The sequence below is a fragment of the Larus michahellis genome, chromosome 7, assembly GCF_964199755.1.
Source record: "Larus michahellis chromosome 7, bLarMic1.1, whole genome shotgun sequence".
In the NCBI taxonomy this organism is placed as follows: Eukaryota; Metazoa; Chordata; class Aves; order Charadriiformes; family Laridae; genus Larus; species Larus michahellis.
The window spans coordinates 32,552,953-32,573,322 of NC_133902.1; the positions used below are offsets into that span (position 1 = coordinate 32,552,953).

General features: G+C 35.3%; 1 protein-coding gene across 9 annotated transcripts in view; it reads left to right on the forward strand.

The window, feature by feature from the left end:
* SESTD1 (SEC14 and spectrin domain containing 1) overlaps positions 1-20,370 on the forward strand; it is a 58,085-nt gene that overhangs the window by 22,947 nt on the left and 14,768 nt on the right. For 6 of the 9 annotated variants that reach the window (XM_074593432.1, XM_074593430.1, XM_074593433.1 and 3 more), the window contains 6 exons: positions 1,316-1,429; positions 11,812-11,925; positions 13,203-13,297; positions 13,667-13,722; positions 16,270-16,481; positions 20,031-20,153. In XM_074593432.1, the coding sequence (XP_074449533.1) occupies positions 1,316-1,429; positions 11,812-11,925; positions 13,203-13,297; positions 13,667-13,722; positions 16,270-16,481; positions 20,031-20,153 (714 nt within the window). The remainder of the gene's footprint in view (positions 1-1,315; positions 1,430-11,811; positions 11,926-13,202; positions 13,298-13,666; positions 13,723-16,269; positions 16,482-20,030; positions 20,154-20,370) is intronic. The other 3 variants (XM_074593439.1, XM_074593437.1, XM_074593438.1) reach the window with 1 other exon arrangement.

Below are 20,370 nucleotides of genomic sequence, written 5' to 3' on the forward strand. Positions count from 1 at the left end.
TGAATAATGTAATTTTGTTGCCCTGCTGGCTCATTGTTGCTCCTGGGTTTTAAGTCTGTTTCAAGGTGTCTTTCACCTGTTCTTGACTAAGATTGCATTCCTATTAATAGAGTTACAGTAATTGGATCCACTGTATTCTGATTATGATCTTGACTGAGCTTTCACGTCAGCTAATGTGCAGTTGTGACATTTAGTGGGAACTTCAGCTAGCAGGGGAGGTAGCTATTTGCCCACGCTCAGATTTCACTGGCTTCCTGTCAGCACAGTTCCCATCAGCGTGAAGCCTGCAGAAACATAAGCTGCACATCTGTATCTTTAATTTGATAAGGAAGCAATAAAGAAGATTTTCCTAGGTAAACTAATCACGTGTGCAGACCACTTCTCTCTACTTGGACACACGTAGTTCTTAGAGGTGCTGGTTGGTCATCAGGCACTTCTGTATTAAAAATACTGTCTACTTTTAAATAGTTTTTGCATATTCGTGAAAATGGTGCAAGAATGAAATACATTTTTTTTCAGTGCTATGATTGCTAAGTTGTATGTATTTAGCTTTTTCAGAATTGTATTTCTATATATAAAACAAGGTATTTGAAGAGAATTCCCAGGGAACGTGTCACCTTTATGTCAGTACTGTGATTATCTAACTGGCTTATTGCTATAGCTGATGACTTGGGAGTAATCAAGAGTCTTTGTTCCTCGATCTACAGTTAAAGTGACAACATAAAATCAACTTGGTAGCTGAAATTACAGTTTTAGGCTGAGGAATGTTTTTCTGGTAATACTTCTATGAATTAATATGCTGAAATGTTAATGTTAAGCCCTTTTGTTCTAGTCTAAGCAATATGTACTGGAGAAGGGTAGGATATATTCTTTTCACATGTGATTTTAATAATAAAGTATACAATTCTTTTATAACTTTGATTACTGTTTCATTCTACATAGCAAATGTCATGGGTAAAAAGCTCTGTTGTCCTTAACATTTTTTTAATGAAATGCCATAAAAAAAATTAAGCCTAGCCAATAATTCATGTTTTTCTGTACTGATGTAGTATGAACTAATGGTTATGCCTCAGGACTAGGAGTAAAGAGATTAGATTTTCTTTTCAGTTCTGACATTTTGCTATGAAATTTAGTGCAATCTACTGCAAAGCAGAATGGAGCCAACATGTGACGTAGGTGCAGGAGACTGAGTTTAATTCCTGTCTGTAAATTTCAAGTTCTTGAATAAATGATGACATGTTAAGTGGAATTCAGTTCTGTGGGAAATGAAGGTTTGATCTTGAATGTTTTACTTCTTTTTTCATTTGTTTTCCAGAACGTTGTTCCAGCTGAGGTGTCACTTGTTTGTGTAGTAAAGCCAGATGAATTTTGGGATAAGAAGGTTACACATTTCTGTTTTTGGAAAGAGAAAGATAGACTTGGCTTTGAGGTACGTAGAACTTCTGTCTACTTCAGTCAAAAATACCATTTCTGGAATACTAGAATAATTGGATGAAAATTAATGTCTCTTTAAAATAGTTACATTCCAGATGCTTTGTGGATACCCTTAACAAACCACTGTAGTCTTTAACTTTTTCCTTCTTTAATAAGAACATTAAATGAAGTGGGTCTCAAATTAGAAATGTGTGGCATTTTATCTTTGCCAACTGAGAGGAAAAAGCTGTTTGATACATATAGTGGATGTTTTGAGTAAGAAATTGTTGCACAGGGTTTAGTGTGAATTTTTTTCATGACTGTAGCATGTTGCATGGTGTCGCTAAATCAGTAGAAACCATTTTGAAGAACGTCTCGTCGTTGTATGCATCTTCTCTCATTTTTTGAGTTCTTTGCCATTAGTAACAAAGGTTATAGGTCCCTTCAGTGTGACAAATATAAGCTGATATTGTTCATAGCTTGTGAGGCAGAGTATATACAAGAGATGACACACTAATGTTCACAGTTCTCTTATCTTTTTGGGAGGTTAATAGAAACCTCAACTTTCCCTATTTTAGAAAATTATCGGTATCATCAATCTTTCCAACCATATCTGAAGCTAATCTTGTTTGAACTACAGCACGCTTGCTGTGCTCACCAAGTACTAAAATGTCTACTTGTTTTGTACAACAAAGCTCTTAGCATCTTTTTTGTGAAAGAGATTGAATAGAAAAGCATTTTGCAGCCTTGGCCAATGCTGTGTAATTCTTTCTGATGATAAGATTATAACATTTTTGAATACTTCTGAAGGAAACTTAGTTCAGGTAGAATAGGAATTGGAAGGTGGCAGCTGAAAGGTTGTGTAACTGTTAAACGATATAAACCTAAAGACTCTATCATCCAGATATAGTGCTGTTAATTCATGTGAATTTTTGTGTTGTTAAGTCTAGTTAAGACTTTACCTAGTATAGGGGCCTTCATTTTAGGAAAAAATTCCTGCATGTGAAAGTGCTCTGAAGGAGCGTGGGGATAAGGGCTAAGATTCCTATTTTCAATTGGATGACAAAAACCTTTTGTTGTTTAATTTAAAATCTGCTTTAAGATTCCTTTTATTACATTACTTCATTTTTTTTGTAATCTGCTTTAGAGTCTTGTAAGTAAGGAAATCCTACACGTCTGCCTTGAGGTTGTTTATCTTTCAGATGAAGATCATATTTTCTTTTTGAGTAATTCTTTAAAGACAGATTTGAAAAGTAGCCCAAGTTCAACTGAACAGCCACTTGTGTGTTTGAAAGTCTGTAGACAGCAAGATATTCACTGATAATGGTAGTGAAGTGCCTGAAATTTTGCCACTGGAAGTGGTTCCAACTGTGATAATCTTGTGACTTGCATTACAGTTAAACTCTCTTGGCTTTCACAGCTGTCTGTCTGTCCCTTCACCTGAAGCCCTTGTGAAGGAACTGGCAAGGAGGTGTGGTCAAAGTATATTTCCATCTTGAAGTTCAGCATGTGGCAGCTCAGGCATAGCTTCTTTAATCAAAAACATGAGTATGGTGGTGTCCACCTGTTATAAACTAGCCTATTGTTTGGAGCACATCCAAGATGAGAATTAAAAAAAGGACTGAACCAATCATCTGTACTCAAAAGGATGATTTAAGAGCTCGTATTTAGAAAGTGACTTAAGTTTGCAATATTGTTTCACACAATTGCTTTCAGGACATAAGGTAAACACCAAAGTCCAGAGAGTGGCAGTAATAAAGGTGAACCTCCCTCGTTTGCAGTCCCTACTGTCTGACTTAGTCTCTCTTTTCCCATCTGCACGCCTGTAAATATGGTCCTTGGACAAGTTCAGTAAGCCTTTGAAGTTGTAGTATAAAAGAATTTTATACAGCGTTTGTTACTGTGTACATCATGGCATTGCCAGTTTAGAAATTAATCCTCTAATCCTCTAGAAGATTCTTCTTGCATTTTTCTTTATGACTCGGCTAGAATCTATTTCTAGACAAATAAGCAGAAAGCCTACAGAAAATATGTTCAAGAATTAGGGATAATTTTACATGGCTATGATGATAAAAGTATTTTATTGCTTGACTTTAAGGATTGGCTAACAGTCATTAAATGATAATTCCATAATGAAATTTAGTAAGCTTAGTAATTTCATGAAGCATATTTTGTGCCAGTGATGATGTTGGCATTGTTGGCATAGGCCACTGGAGCTGTGTAACTAAACCTTTTGGTTTCTGTTTTTAAACTAGTTTTTTCATTACTGAGTCATAAACATTTCTTCCTGACCTGAAATCTTGATCTAAGGTTCTCTTAAAATAATCATTCTGAAGTTTTAGGAAGAAGAAAATAATTAAAGTATTAGAGATGCATTTCATGCAGACATGTATCAAAATGCGTCAATTGTAAGGAAAGTAGCCAGTGATGTATCATTTTACAAGAAAAATAATCATAGCATTAAAACACAGCAACTGCTTCCTAGGCAGGAGGAAAACTTCATATTTGTTCCCTAATGCCTCCTTGTATTTTGGCTTGATGCGTGGACAGATCAGAAGTTTGTATGAGTAGAGGATAATAGCAGGTAGTTGCTGAACTCTCATTTTGGTTGATAGGTGTTTGCTCTTGAGTTTCCCTCCTGCCTGATGTAGAAGCACTGAAAGAGGGTGAGACTGCTTGCTTGCATGAGCCATCAGCTCTGGGGCAGTTGTTGTCTGACTGAGGTTGGATAATGAGCAGCTGTTGGTATAGGGTTGATATAGGTGTTTCTAACAAGGCTGTGTGATACCATCCTAGCTCATGGCTTTTCCTTGTATCTTGCACTTTCTTTAGTTGTTTTTTTTTTGTGGATTTTTTTTTCCCTGTGCAGTAACTCATTCTTAAATGGTGTTCTTCATTAAAAGACAAGGAAAACTGAGAGAACAGTAGGAAAAATCTTGTGCTTTCCCAGATAATGAAGAATCACCCTTGGTATTAGGCAAGCCTTTGTTCTTCAGCATGCATTAACTCTTGGTTGTCTGTTACTTGATTGTGATTAGGAAAGCTGGCTCAGTAAAAATGACCCACCTTCTCTGTGCTCCAAATAATATTTGTGTTAGAGACAGTAGTATGTCTTTATTCCTGATACGAGTGCAGAGCACTGATAAGGCTATGGAAGCCTCTAACTCATGCACAAACCTACAGCTGCATAACTGTATATTACTGGCAGTAAAAACAAAGCAACACCCAACTTGTGTTTTGGATCATGGGTTAGGTTTGGATAACTGTTTGGAAAATTCAAGATTGCATTTGCACCAATGGAATAAATATGATCTAAACATTTAAATGAGAGTATGAAATCTTTTTATTCATTTGAGTATCATCTAATTTTATTTGAAGTAAATGCTATGTAACTGTGATTTCTAATTTCTAATGGGGCATCACATCTACCTTCTATTTCCTGCTACCTGATCTGTTTTTAATACCTTGCTTAATATTGCCATATGAAGCCATTAATCACAATGCCTGCCTTTCTGTTCAAAGAAAGTTCTGTTCTGCTTCAGAGTGAGATGTGGTGATGAGAGTTGCAAAGCACTGAAAGTGACTGTGGGAACTGAGATCAAAAGGCTACTGGGTGGATAAGTATAAAGAGGTGGGCTGATTCAGCAGAGTTAAAGTGCATATTCTTATTCCTGGTTATTATTAGTGTTGGGTTTTCACCTGCCTCAGGTGAATTCCAGTTCATTCTCCAGCAGAGCTTTCTTCTGTCCCTTTATTCCTCCCTAAAATGCTTATTAGCAACCAGTTCATGTGTTCATCGAAGCAGTTTTTTCTGGTCCTGTGCCCATGTTTCATAACAGGAGAGTTGTCTTCGTAATTTTCCAAGGGTGTCTTTCAGCTGAAATGTTGTGTATGTTACACTGTAATGCTTGATACTGTTAACGTTTTTAAATAAATGAAGAATAGTGTTTGAATATAAAAACTTCTAACTGTGTTTTGGAGGGCTGGGAGGTGTTGCTTTTTCCTTTTTTATTAATATGTTCTACATAGTGACGTGAAACAAATCACTCTTGTTAGTAGCTGTAGTGTGTTGTGTTTGAATGTGAGCTCTTCATATGGAGATAAGTAGGGTAACTGGAGAAAAATGTGTACCATAAAAGTAGAAGAAATGTACAGGTTTGTACACAATGCAAAATTGCCTACAGCCTGGTGGGTTTTTGGTTTTTTTTTTTGCATATGCCATTCATTTAAGAGACTGGGAGGAAAAATATCTCTGAGTCTGGTTTACATATTAAGTCAGTGCTTTTAAAATCAGTTTGTCAAAAGCAGAGAGAAAGAAAGTGTGCTCACTGTTCTTATCCTTGTGGAAATCATGGAGCAAAATTTAAAAGCTAATTTAGGATAATGAGATAAAGAAATCAAGGGCTTTTAAAAAAAGAAAAAAAGAGAAAGGAAAAAAGGTGATAAACTATTGGGAACCAGTTGGAAAAAACGAGAGTATATAGCAAAAGGATCCCGATAGTCCTGAAGTCCAAAGTCTGAATAGGTCTAAATGCTTCCTCCTGCACTGTAGCAGCTAACAACTCAAAGTCTCTAGTAACTGTCAGAAATTTCTTGTGATCGTATATCAGCAGAATCTGCTCTGGAAAATCTCAAGTCTTCAATATACAGAGGAGTACAGAAACCTAAAAATCACTTTTCTTCTGTGAAAACTTCCTGCATATCAACCTGTTTATGGTCCGTATACTTGCATATAAGAATGGCTCTGAAAGAAATACTAGCTAGCTGTCTTGCTTTTTCCACATTACGTGGCTTAAAAATAGCTAGTAAGCTCTTGTCATTTGTTTCAAAGTGTAGGAAATGTTTAAGAAAATAACTGGAAAGGCTAAATCCTATGTGATTAGACCACAATTTTTCGTATCAGTCCCCAATTCAAGTAAAGTAACTCTTCTCTGTCTGCCTAAGTCAGTGGTACATACCTAAGTAGAAACTTACCTTCTTTAGACTAATGGTCTTTATTCTGAAAGTGATTAAATGTCTGTTACATGGTTATAGCAATCCTTACTGTTCCAAAATACAAAAATCTCTACCCCAACCAGTTTTATATGTGCTTTTTTTTTTTTTAAGCCATTGAAAACACACTGAGGTCCAGAACTTATTACTGTGTTGCTACAAGGGTTTTTTATACTGTTCTTGTATTTCGAAATTAGCCATTGTTACTACATGTGTCTTTATATCTTAGCTCTCAGTATTCTGTTTGGAAATTAATTGTGGCACAATCATCCCCAATTTACCTTTTAAGAATAATGCTAATAAGCAGAGTATTGCTCCACAGAATGAAGAATGACTAACGCTTTGTAGGAAATCTTTAATTTTTGTGTTGGATCTTCTCGGTGTTTTAATACTGAGGCACCAAAACGTGTAGCTTTTATGGACTTTCCCCAAAATTACATATAGCAGTTCAATTTTTTTATCAAAATGGTGTTTATTTAAATGCAGCTCTCCTTTCATCTGCATGTATCTTTGCTGCTGTTTTAACACCAGAGGCAATGGTCCTTTCTTAAAAAACCTGGGCCGAATCAGGGAATTTGTCCCTGGGAGATGGAATACGTAAGCCTGCATTTACGTCATGTTCTAAATTCAGTCCTAAAGAAGGGTGTGTTGGAAAATACAAGGGTGCTTATTAGGTCTCTTCTCCAGCATGGAAAAAATATAGTGTTCTAATTATTATCATGAGCCCTGGAGGGGAAGGTGAATGGGTGGGTAAAACTGTGAGGGCTGGAAAGTGAAGGAGACGGTTACTGGGAGTGGAGTTGAGAGTTTAGTGTATATATCTAGGTTCTGGTAGCTGCTCTTGGCTTTCTAGTATGCCAGATTTCTGTGTGATGCTAGCCAGATAAATATTTAACTTGTGTTTCTTGGTGTAACGTTAACGCAAATGTTCATTGTATAGATTAGTGTTCCATGTTAACAAATAACACTACTCGGTGTTTAATCAAATAGTGTTTCAAAAAATGGATTGAAATAATATTTATCATCAAACAATGGGATTCTTCTTGTGAAGAGGAAGTCTTTGCTTTAGAGCTCAATGGCAATGAATCACTGTCAGACCAGATAAATGGGCAGCTATGTTTTGTCTGTGAAAAGTGTCATAGTTATTCTTGAAAAATCACCAGGAAAATAGTTGAGGCCATATTTAAGTTCTTCCAGCAGCTGAGTTTGATGGAGAATAAGCATAGCTAACTTTCAAAAAAAAAACAAATGCCAAAGAAGAATCTGATTTAATTAACACTTAATTTACAAAAGAAGAAAAAAAAAAAAGTTGCTGGGTTTTCTACAAAAGCTGCCTTCACTGTAGTGTGAAAAATGAACGTAGGCATTCTTCAATTTTGATTTCTGCACAGGCTGAAGTGCAAAGTCATTCTTGCAAAATCTCTCCCTTGTTCATTGAAGCTTTCCCCATATTTTTCCAAAGCTGTTTGGATATGTAAGCTGCTGGCATAACAAATCATCAAGAATCAATCCACTGAGAAAACAGCTTTAATATTGAGCCCAAAGGACTCTATCAAGATTTGGCATTTTATATCTATCAACCAGGCTGTGAGAGGGGAAGAGATATCTGGGCTTCCCAGTGTTTCTCGGCAGAATTTTTGGGAAATGAGCAAAACCCCCTCTACTTATGCCTGCTTGAATAAGATTTGTCCAAAATTACCAAACAGCGACCAGATAAGTATTATCAGCTTTTAGCATGCTTTATTAATGTTCTTTTAAAAAAAATGTTTTAGGAACGACAGGTTCTTCTGTTCCAGTAAATAAATGAAAAAAGTATTAAATATTTTGATACTAACTTATTAAAATTAGTAAATGAGGCAGTGATGTTCTGTTCATATTCAGTAAATACCTTAATATAGCCTCTTACAGTAGCTACACTCTTAGTCAGTTACCTTGCAATGTAACAAATCAGAAGAGATAATTTAAATATTATATATTATTGTGTGCATAAGCATACTTTAGTTGCATCTCTATCACTTTTGCATAACACCAAACAGGTAGTACTGTGTATTCTATTACTCTTAGAATCTTTTTATTTTTCTAAAGATGCATCTTATTTTATGGCTAGAATCACTTGGTACCCACATGATCATGAAGTTTACTTAAAATAAGTGAGAAACTGTGTCACGTGTTGGTGACACATGTGTTGGTTGGTTTATATGGACTTTCAGCCCATATAAACTTCCTGGTATTTGGGCACAGCTGGTAAGAATTCTCACAAAGAATTGTGAAGTTGGTCAGACTTTTTGGTTGTTGGATATTAGGTTGCTTGAAATTATAAAGCAAATTATAAGCAACCTAGATGTGTGTATCTAATTCATTATTTTATCTTCATAAATGAATTTGTTAGGATTGACTTTTTTTGTTGTGTGAAATTCAGTGTATTTTTACATTTACAGTGTTGTGTAAATGTCACTTGGTAATAAATACTTTTTCTAAGAGATGATGCCAATTATTCTTTTAAACTAAGACGGATTAAGACCTTTTTGCTCCTGAGATTAAACATAGGATTTAGTCCCCTTACAGTGCTTCTGTACCTATTTCCCAGTATAAAGCTTTTGCTCTGTAAAATATTACCATCCAGAACTGGGATGCATTGCTCACTGATACCAAGCTATGAAGATTAATGCAGATGTTTACTGCTCTTAGAAGATCATATGCTTAGATTCCACTTGTTTAAATTTTGTCTTCTCAAGAGATGTGTGCTGTCTTCTTTCGGAAAGTAACTGCTCCTTTTTAGGTTCAGCAGTGTGGCTGCTGTGATATTACACACTCAAAAAAAAAAAACCAAAAAAAACGCCTTGTTACTGAAATCTTACACCATCCTGTCTGCCAGTAACTCCTGGTTTTGACTCTGTGACATTTGTATTAAAGAGTTTTTTCATTTTTGACCCTGAGGAAAGTAAGTTGAGATGGATGTTTTTAACATTTGGGGGGCACATTTACATGTCCTATTGAATATTCAGAATTCCCCTCTGATCTTGACATCTGCCTCTATCTCTTGCAAATGATCAATCAAAATTATTGCAAAAACCAGCAAATGACGGGGGGAGAGAGAGAGGTCAAACAGTATTCGGAGCTCTTTATTATGAAGGATAAGTGTTAGTGGCACTGTTGCATGGGTCCAAATCACGTTACTAGAAAAAAGATAAATAATTGTAGTCTCACTCCTGAGAAATAAGGGAGCTTTGCAGCGGAAGCACAAGACTTTGCAGTACATGGGGTTTTTTGTTTTGTTTGGCAGTTCTTAAAAAGGTTATTTTGATTTTATTCAAAAATACAGCATCTTTATTTCTGCCAAAACATTGCCCTGAGTTATTTCTGCAAAGGCTTTCACAATTTGGCCAATATTGTACAAATCAAGTTTGCTCATTAGAGTGGAGCAATAGTGAGAGCTGCTACGATTCTTCTAGGTTTTAAAAAGAACTGAGTACAGATAATGATGATAGGGACTCTGGTCAGTAGCAAACAGGACATATTTGAAACCTACTACCACTGTCACCTTATTTGCTGTCACTGTTTTGAGAAATGAGTGGATCAAGTGGGAAGGGAAGCAAAGATTTAAGGATTCAATAATTTATACTTTTTTTTTCTCTCTTACCATCTCTTCTGGTCTATTCATTTCTCCCTCAAGAAATTTAAGCTGTTTACTTTAGCATCCAGCTGTAGTTGTCTCTCCAAAGGCTTTTACTTTGGATTAGGAAAACATTTTATTGTGTTCACTCCAGGAAAAAAAAAAAGCCTCTGAAAAAAAGGGGAAGAAATCAGTTCAGTTGCAAGTGGGATATTTCTATTTTTATAACTGTAAATGGTCTTCATCTGTACCTCTGTCTTATCCAGGAGTATTGAGAGCTGGTCAAGCAATAGAAAGCCGTCACCATTCTCTTCAGAGCAAGGAGAAACTAAAGATGTTCTCTGTGGTTAGTGGTCTACTGCAGTTTGGTAATGATAATTTTAGAGGGAAGGTTGACAAAGTATGCTGTTAACAAGGTATTAAACTATTGAGGAGTTTGAAGAGCTTTGTGAAGCACAATAGACAATATGTTGAAGTGTGAAATTCAAGTGCAGAGGTGGAATGCTAATTCATAATGGAAAACTTTTTTCAGGATGTGGTAATTTGACATTTATTTTCACAAAAGGTCAGACACAATTGCTGTGATTGGATTTTGAAAAGTTATAGTGATTTGTGACAGCACAAGTTTGCATGCTATAGGTGCTGAAGTTAAAGTGTAATTCATAGCTTTAAAAGAGAAGTGTCTTCTCCCTGTGCAACATTGCACCTACAGGTTTTCAACCTTTTTTTTCTTTGGCTCTCTGTCTATGTTCTTATGGACTATTAATCTGTAGTAACCGATTAAAATGGTGTTTCAGAAGCTTCAGAGGCAAATTGTACTTTTGACACCTAGAAATATCAGTTATTAATTTAAAGCATATGGAGGGTGTTGGATTAGCCCTGCCACTAGTCTAGGTGTAGAACGCCACTTGTGCAAGATTATGTGCATGATCTGATGAGTTCTGAAATTATTATTTTTCTTTCTAGCTATATATTGCCAATATGTCTGCTTCCATAGAGAGGTTTTTTGTTTCCGCAGGAGTTATTGAAGGCTTAGCATATCATGCATTGAAGCAACCTGTGCTGCCAAATTTTGGTTTAGGTTCATATGAATAAGGCTTAGCCAGGAGCCTCTACAGTGCAGAAATGAAGGGGAGAATTTAGTCTTCTGACTAGCAGTGGACCTGTGTTTTCTTCTGTTTCCTGAAGTAGTTGATGAACTAGATTTGTCTCCTGGGCAAATGACTCGGGCTTTTAAGCATACTAAAATTTGAATTTGACTACTCATGGAAAAAGTACAGTTGATCCAACTCTTACTGAGCATGTTTGCACAGTAAATGCAGGCATTTAACTTTTATGGCACAAACTCACCTCTGGGACTGGAAGTATTGCAAGAGAGTGATAAAAATACCAAGTGCTTTGCAGTATGATATCCTGCTACTATATTCACTAAAAATAGATTGTGTGGTGTATGACTTAATCAAGAAGCATCAGTTACCACCAAAAAAACAGATATCCAAGAAACATATTTCTTTTTCCTATTGTAAATAAGTGAGGTGGTACGGATGATGCTTTTACAGGCTTACGTGTGAGATGTACACTGCATATCAAAATTACCTGTCTGTTTTAAGCCCATGTTAATTGCAACCATCTGTACTTCATTTAAACATTTAGCAGTAAGAGGGTTACTTTCTCTGAATCACAGAAAGATCTGCTCAGTAACTCTGGACACACTTAACACAACTTCTCAGGTACTTAAGGAAAAATATAAGCATTACTTACAAGTGTACCTCAAATTTATTTTATTGTTGCAGGTTATTTTAGTGTCTGCTAATAAGCTGACTCGATATATAGAACCATGCCAACTAACAGAAGATTTTGGAGGAACTCTCACCTATGATCACATGGATTGGTTGAATAAGAGGCTGGTTAGTTTTTTGGGGTTTTTTTGGTTTGTTGTTTTGTTTGGGTTTTTTTTTTTTCCAAATGTCTCATTCTTGAGCCATGAATTTTTATTTGTGTAGGAACTGCTAAGTGTGTAGAAATTGTCATATGTGTAGTGGTGCAGTTCAAATGCATGAATGGCCTTATGGTGATAATTAACGCTGGATTTGTGCAAGGGATGATAAAGCTAATGTAATTAATTTGTTGAACCAACAAGTTACTTAATGAAGCTCTCGTGTATGCCCTCACTCTAGAAGAGCCTGAGTGTATGGCATAGTCACTACAAAGAGAAATTATTTGGCTGCTGATAGGAGAAATTGAAAACAAAGAGGAAATACTTGGACTCTGCAGATCTTCTGAGGTTATCTCTTAAGCTTTGGTTCCTCTGGATGAGAGACAAGTTTTAAACTGTCCTACACTAAAACCTCTGTCAGTGGAGTTTCCCCATTAAATACAGAGATGCTGTCAATGTCTAGGAGCAAATACACCCCAAATTCATTAATGGACACAAATTGTTTAAGCAACTGTTGCTACGCATAGCACTCCAGAATGTTTTTAATTTGTTCTTCAGAGATACTTGTTTTTCAGTCACTTAAATTGAATTTTCAAAAAAAGTATTTAATCTTCAAAGAAACCGTGTGTTCCTTTCCCATGTGATCTATTCTTAAAATGTGCATCTCCATCTAGGATCTCCAGTCTGACTATACAGGCTTAGTTATCTGAGATCCTATAATCAAAGAAACTGATAAGGATATTTCTATAGAATACATTTTTCTTTTATCTTAGTTATTCATTACCATATAGCCCATATTAGTGGTGATTAAAAGCTGGAATCTTCACAAAGTTGATTATTTTAATGCATTCAAGTGAGCTGTCAGATGCTTGTGTAACATGCCTTGATTCTCTAGCATTATTATTCAGATTTACTTAAAGGCTTAAATGAAAATGTAGAATAAATATGTCCATATGAACTTACAGGTTTGGAGAAATCTCAATTTTTCAGTATTTAATAATTCAGTCTATCGTCATTATATTCAGTGTAACATTTACTGTCTGCCTAAGGAATCTTAGCACTCGTAAGTGCTCCTTGAACAAAACTGCATTTTCTATTCTTTCTACCCTACCATCAGAATGTTGGGAAATAATTACACTGTGTAAAGATTGAACTATTCTAACAGAACTAGTGGATAGATTTGCACTGATGCCTTCAATACTGCCACTTATATTTCATTTCCTAAATTAAAACTTGCCTTTTATCTAGGTATTTGAAAAGTTCACAAAGGAATCAACATCCTTACTGGATGAGCTTGCTCTAATTAACAATGGAAGTGATAAAGGAAATCAAGAAAAAGAGAGGTTTGTGATTTGCTTTTTGGAATCAATACTTTTGGATTACATAATTTCATTGGAAATCCAAACTATTGCCTTAAATATTTTGAAATGTATAAAGAAATTCTGAAAGACTGTAATATAGACTACAAAATTCATCAGTGTGTGTAGATGGATGATCATTTGTCTATTGACCACATGCAGCTGAACTTTTTATACAGTGAGATGAAAAAGTGAGGACATTACTGAGTAGGGAAAGAAACATACAGCATAAGGTAGCTCTGGCTTTAGCTGGAGTTTTTAGTGCTACTGTAATACAAATTATTACTATGTTTTTTACTTTAAGTAGTTACCAAGCTTATTATTATTAATAATGTGTTTGTTGTTTTGTTCAAGATCAATAGATTTGAACTTCCTTCCATCAGTTGATCCTGAGACGGTATTGCAGACAGGTATAGTAAGTCAATAAAAAAATAAAAATAAAATAAATAAAATTTTAAAAAAATGTTGGTCAATAAAGTAGCATTATTCATTTCTAAGCCCCAAATGAAAGCACAGAAGGCACAATAACTATCTTAGCCATCTTCACAATGTAACAAGCTTATCAATTAATGTAATCTTTGTTAGGTTAAAAAAAGTGATGTTAACAAATGGAAGAACTCCAAATGTGTCTTTTTAATTATAGTTTTTAATAATCTTGATAACATCTTCTCGTTATTACCATAATTAATACATTTAATTTTGAGAATATGTTGTTTCTAGATGATGTTGATGTGTTGGCCTTATAGAATGAATTTGTCTTGGTAGCCACCAAATGGTTACAATACGTATAGCATTTTCCTACACAATTCTGATAATTTGTGTCAGCCTAGTTCTGACCTGACCATCTGTAAAAGTGAAGAATGCAGTCTTCTGACTCTTCACTGCTTCGATTCTCCCTTCAACATTAAATAATTTGGCGTTCTTTGATTGAAATCTTTTGGGTTTGGTTTTTTTTAGGGTGAATTTCCTATTGAAAATAATGTATAACAGAGTGTTGACTTGGAATGGAAGTTCGCTTAAAGATTTGTGCCTTTGTAGAATAGGAAGTAATTCATAGTGTTAAGGTGGTGATTAGAGTCTGAGTGCTCAGAATCCTTATCTTATAGACTCCTACAAACTAATGTGTGGATCACATGTAATATTTGCCACAGAGAACTAGTGGCTTTACATGCTCTCTGCATAAAATTTTACCTTATTTAGATGTGGGATAATATTGTTCGAGTTAAAAGGTGAAATAATAGCTCCTTGCTGTGGTCTTTAATGTTTTTAAAATATGAAGTGTCTGTAGACACTGTCACTAGATTTTAGTCTAATTGTGTATCCTCCTCTGGATATATTTGCCATATAAATGGCAAAATTTTTTGGACAATATGACACTTCAATTTTATGTTAGCAGATGGCTCCCAAGAACATTAGTTTATATGTATTCTGTTTTCTTAATTATGGCATAATGAATTTTTTTTGAGCTATGAAGTTTAATAACTTTCATTAAATCATGGGAGTTCCTAAGAGGCAACCTTTCTCTTTGTTAGATTCACTGTTCTGAAAGCTTGAGAATAAAGAATAAACTTTCCCCAACTAAACTTTTCCATCTCTTAAGGGTAAATATGAACAAACTGAGGTTTTAGATAAAAGGCTTCTGTCTTCCATAGTTACAAGTACTGTTGCTTTCACAAGCTCCAAATCCACATACAAAGTATAGTTCTTGGAATTTGATAAGAATCTAGTTTTAAAAAAAGTTTTTCCGTTGAAAACATTTAATCCTTACCGTTGAAACAATACCATAAAAATTCAAAATTATCTCAGTAGAACTATGACTTAAAGTCTGTTTGCTCTGCAGCTATCTGTGCCTAGTATTATAAAAGATGTTTATTTCCATAGTATGGCAAAATGGATTTAAATTCTTAAGACGTGTTCATTTCACAAGAATATATGCTGAGTAATTTAAAGTTGGTTGCTGCAATCTCCAAAGCCCCTGGCATTTTGATTCTCTAGATAATACCAGTTGAATTTAGAGTCTATATTTCTGTATTTTCCTTGAGGTATTACAATTGCTATCCTAGTGGTAATTTTTTTTTCTTTTGTTGAACTGGCAAGTTATCATTTTAAGACCTGCAGAACTGGTGATATGGAATTGGGAGATTTTCACTTTTATACCAACATTTCTTTAGTGACTGAACACTGTTTTATTTGTTAACTTGTTCATTGAGCTTTTGGGGAACAAATTGATCTAAGTTTACTGGTAGTATGGTGTTTACATCCTGAAAACTTTACCACAACTTAACAATAACATTCTTCAAATAGTTTAAATAGAGGATTAAGTAGTCAAAACATACTAATTTTGCATCTATGAAAATTGTTACACTCTAGAGAGTCTGTACCCTGATATTGTATTTAAGAGCACAAAGAAAAATGAGAAAAAAATATTGATCAAAATACCTAGTATTCAGCTCCACGCTTTCATAGCAAGTTTCGTACTTGCAATAAAAATCCTGAAAGAAACACAGAAATTATATGCTCCGTTTGTTAGTGCTTCTAGATCATTCATTTAATCTAAGAATATGAATTGTTTGAGAGAAATACTTTGGATGCTACACGGTATTTTGAAGTAAACCAAAATACTTACAGTTGTTTCGGTCTCAGAATTGTGCTTTGCAATTTTTTCTTTACATTAATCAATACTATTGTCAATATGAATGTTAGTCACCGTATCTCTTTTATATATCTAAAATAAAATATACCTTGTGATTTCTACCCTATTTTATGACTGATACAACCCTACAAACCGTGGCCAGTGCTCTGCTTGAAATGGTATCATTAAATGTGCCCAATTCATGAAAGATCATTAGCTGCAAAAATGTACCACTGGATGGTCTAAAAGCAGGCATTGATTACTAGTAATTTTTTGCTTGTTTTTTGAATCTAAATTAACCACGTCATTACATGTATCCTTCAAGGTCATGAGTTACTATCTGAGTTACAACAGCGTCGATTCAATGGTTCAGATGGAGGGGTATCCTGGTCTCCAATGGATGATGAACTGCTTGCTCAGCCACAGGTGATGAAGCTGCTAGATTCACTCAGAGAACAATATACCCGCTACCAGGAAGTCTGCAGACAACGTAGCAAGCGCACACAACTAGAGGAGATTCAGCAGAAGGTAATGCAGGTAAGCTTGGAGTTGTTCTTGAATACTGTGAGCCGGTGGCTTGAGCTCAAGCCCCAGACTGTGTTTCCTATAAAACTTAAGAATCAAGAGGTGAGAGCTTCATGCCTCCATTCACTCCTCAAGCTGTGACGTGCTACTTTCATTTGATGCTTTACATTGTGGCTACCACAGTAACTTTCCAGAGGCTGTTCTGATACGTGGGGGTGATTAGAAATGCGCTATCTTGCCATCATGCTGAAGAACCTTCACATTGTCCCTTTGTTGCGTACTGTGGCAGTGTGACCCCTACACTGTCAGAGGGGCAAATGTCTGACCTGTTAGCGAAGAGAGGAATATTCACAAATGAGACACATTTGACTGTAATTTTGCATGAGTTGGAAACTGTCTCCTGCCCATGTTGTTTTAAGTTCCTGTTATTGAAGATAAGCCATTATTTATTCCTTTATTTGTCTACTGCTTGGTGTTTTAACTAAGTTAAAGTGATTAAACTTTCTGTATTTCAAGGGTACCCTGACAAAAATTGAATACAAACCTTCCTAATCAATCGTGTGTTAAAGGTCATAATAAATTGGTTTGGTCCTTTGGAAACAGGCATGTAATTAGCACTTTCAACGTTTTCTCAGCAGAGTCTCAGTAGAGAAAATCAAGAAAATGGAATTAATTTATTCCTGTTGTGTTTATTACTTAAAATTAGATTTATATATTTTCAAGCTTCTGTATAGTTTGAATATGCAGAAATGAAATGGATATTGCTTTTAACCTTTCAACATTGACATTTCTAATGCATGAGGAGTGCAAGTCAAGTACTTGCACTTCACAGCATTCCAGGTATGGGTAAAAATAAAAACTAATCAACCTTGTTATTTCTAGTAGTGAAAATATAAATCTACTGAGGGAAATTGTTTTCAGTTACGTAGTAGTTCAGATTATTATAAAAAAAATCAAAAAGCAAATGTCATCTTTTGATATGTTGACCTGGAAATAATAAAAATATGTAAGTGTTGAAAATAGTACTGTATAGAACATATATCACAGCCGTGGATATAATCAGGTGAGATATTTTTTTTCCTGTGTTAAAATTATAGTGGTTGAACAAGATTTGGTGATTGAAATGAAATTTGTAATGTACTTTTGCAAATTGACATTGTTAATGCATTTAAATAGACCTGTTTACTGGGATAGCAGCCTCATTTTGCAATATTTTTATTAGAAATAGTTATTTGTTTGCTCTGTCTACACTATGGATGCTACATAGTAAGAGGACTGAGTCTTTGTGCACAGGAAAAATGTTTTGCTGTTGTACCAAGCTAATCGGTTTTACAAAGTGCATTTAAAAGCTCTCTAAATGACATGCAAATGTATTGGAAAAACTTACTAAATCTAGAAATTGATTTAGTTTCCTTCTGGTTTACGGGAGAAAACTAGGCTAACAGAGAAAAGTAACAAGAGAGTGATGGACTGGAGGAAACCAGGAAAGGCAAAGTGCTGTGGAATTTATTTTGCCAGAACAAACCGAAGTTGCAATATAACATGCTTGCAGTATTTTCAGTTGGAGTGGGAGTGTGCATAGAAAGTTTTTCCCCTGTGTTGCTGATATTTATTTTTTTTTAGTGTTTTATTTCCTGCTAGCTGTCATTAAAATTCATTCCTATGTCAATCTTTGTATAGTTTCTTATATTGCTAACAATTCCTGGCTTGCTTTTGTGTTCCTGTTTAACTTTTCACTATTTACTGCTTTTGCTCAGTGTGAAGTGCTTAGTTCTTACTCCTGTCTCAAAGCCCTCTTACCCATAACCACCTCTCTTCCCTTGTGCCTTCAGTTTCCTACCGTTTCTTTTTAACTACCGCTCTTCTCTTCTATTACATAGTTTTGTTTCCCTTTCCTTCCTCTTTCATTCTGCAGCGTAAAGATGGCAACGATTTGCCGACATTTTCTGATGAGCAGTTCTACTAAACGGGCTCGGTAGGTTATGATAAGTTCTAGCTTTGTCCCTCCGTAGGCAGAGGTGTGGCACACAGTGACAGCGATGCAGTAGTTGCTGGAAACTTGTAGTGGGGAGGAGGTCTTGGTCAGAGAGGGCACTGCAAAGCAGTAGTTTTGCACACTGATTCAGACTTGCGTTAAAAACTGTCGTTTCCGTGTGTGAGGAAACGCTGAGGTTACAGGGGGACATCTGGGTGCCTTCACTTCTAGGTCCATTCCATATTTAACCACCAACAGCTGTGCAGAGGTGCTGAGCACAACAGGAAGTTTCTGTTTAAACAAAACGAACTTAGAACTGTAGAGTCTTAGTTTGCCCTAGAAATGATAAAAGTAAGGAAGATTCAGGATGCTTCTGGAGCAAAGAATATATGCTCTGAATATATTCGGGGGTGGGAAGACACAGACATGATGACTAAAAGGTGGGGTGACTTGAGTGCCCTTCTGTAATGGTGGTGGTCATTCTTGATTACTGTTGCAATGTAGCCTAGCAGCTCTAGGAAAGTGGTCCAATGAGTCTCTTTTTCATTTGTCTTCATGGTTATGGTGTTACATTGTGTATTGTATTATATTTCCTGAAAAAGTGTGTGAAGTTGTTCTGTCACCTTTGTTTAAACAAAAGTCATGTTAAAGAGAGGAAGCTGGCTTCCTATGCTTTTTCATTAAGGTTCAGAATGTGGGCGTATTTCCACATTTCCTTACTTCAGGACTCCGGTCCTGAAGTGTAATCAGTAAGTGACTGTTGCTCTAGGTTTCATCACAACTGTCTCTGTTTTCTAGATATTTAAAAACTTATGATAAAATTTTGCCATAGATATCATCTGATAATTCAAATGTGTATAAGGAACCCAAAATTTGAGATACTCTGCTTTGCTTTGAATAATACCAACATAAAATGAAATTGTTTCAAAATAATAATAATAAAAGAAATCCAGTATTCTAGTCCAAAATTGTGTTGCCGTGACCCTGCAAAAATTTCTGCAAAGGAGATTCCACGAGATGTGGTCACTGAGACTCTGTAAGAGGCTTCTGTTATTTGAAGAGAGCAAGTTGAAGGACATAAATATGAAATACTAAGTTGTTGTGTAAATTTAATTTTGAAATAAGTACTTGTTCTGTGCTTGAGTGTTAATATAATCAGCAAAATAAGAAAAAACTCTCAGGTGTGAGGCTGAATACAGCTGTGCCTTGTCACTCACTTAGGCAAAAAAAAATAATTCTTGTTTGAACGTAAGTGGTCCATTATCAAAAAAAAATTGTGTTTTAAGCTCTTTTATTGACAGAGATATGAAGTAACAGGTCTGTATGTGAGAAATCTTTTGCCAGCTGCCACCTGCTTTCATGGAGTTTACAGGCTAAGGTTAATGAAAAGTAGCTTCTACTTAAAGCTTTTGACGATGTGAATGGATTCAACAAAAAAGACTTCTACAGATCCTAGGATTTATTTTCTTTTCATAAACGTATACTTACTTTGAAATATTTCTGCTTATGTTACACAAAAACTGGTATAAAAAGAATTTTGTAATTGATTTGCAACTTTATCTTTGTCGTCTTTATCTTATTGACAGGTAGTCAATTGGCTTGAAGGACCTGGATCAGAACAGCTAAGAACCCAGTGGGGAATAGGTGATTCAATTAGAGCTTCACAAGCTTTGCAACAGAAACACGAAGAGATTGAGAGTCAGCACAGTGTGAGATTTCCTATACCCTTTTCAAGTAGCAAAATAATTCTAAGTACATGCAGTTATGAGCAATGTAATTTGGTTATGAATATCTAGGAATTTTGCATAGTGCATGATTTTATGGGTTACAAAGGAAAGTACCTGAGCAGTTTAAGAATGTAATATGGTCAGTATATGTACATGTTATTTATTTTGTTTTCCAGTATGGAAAAATACTGATTTCTAT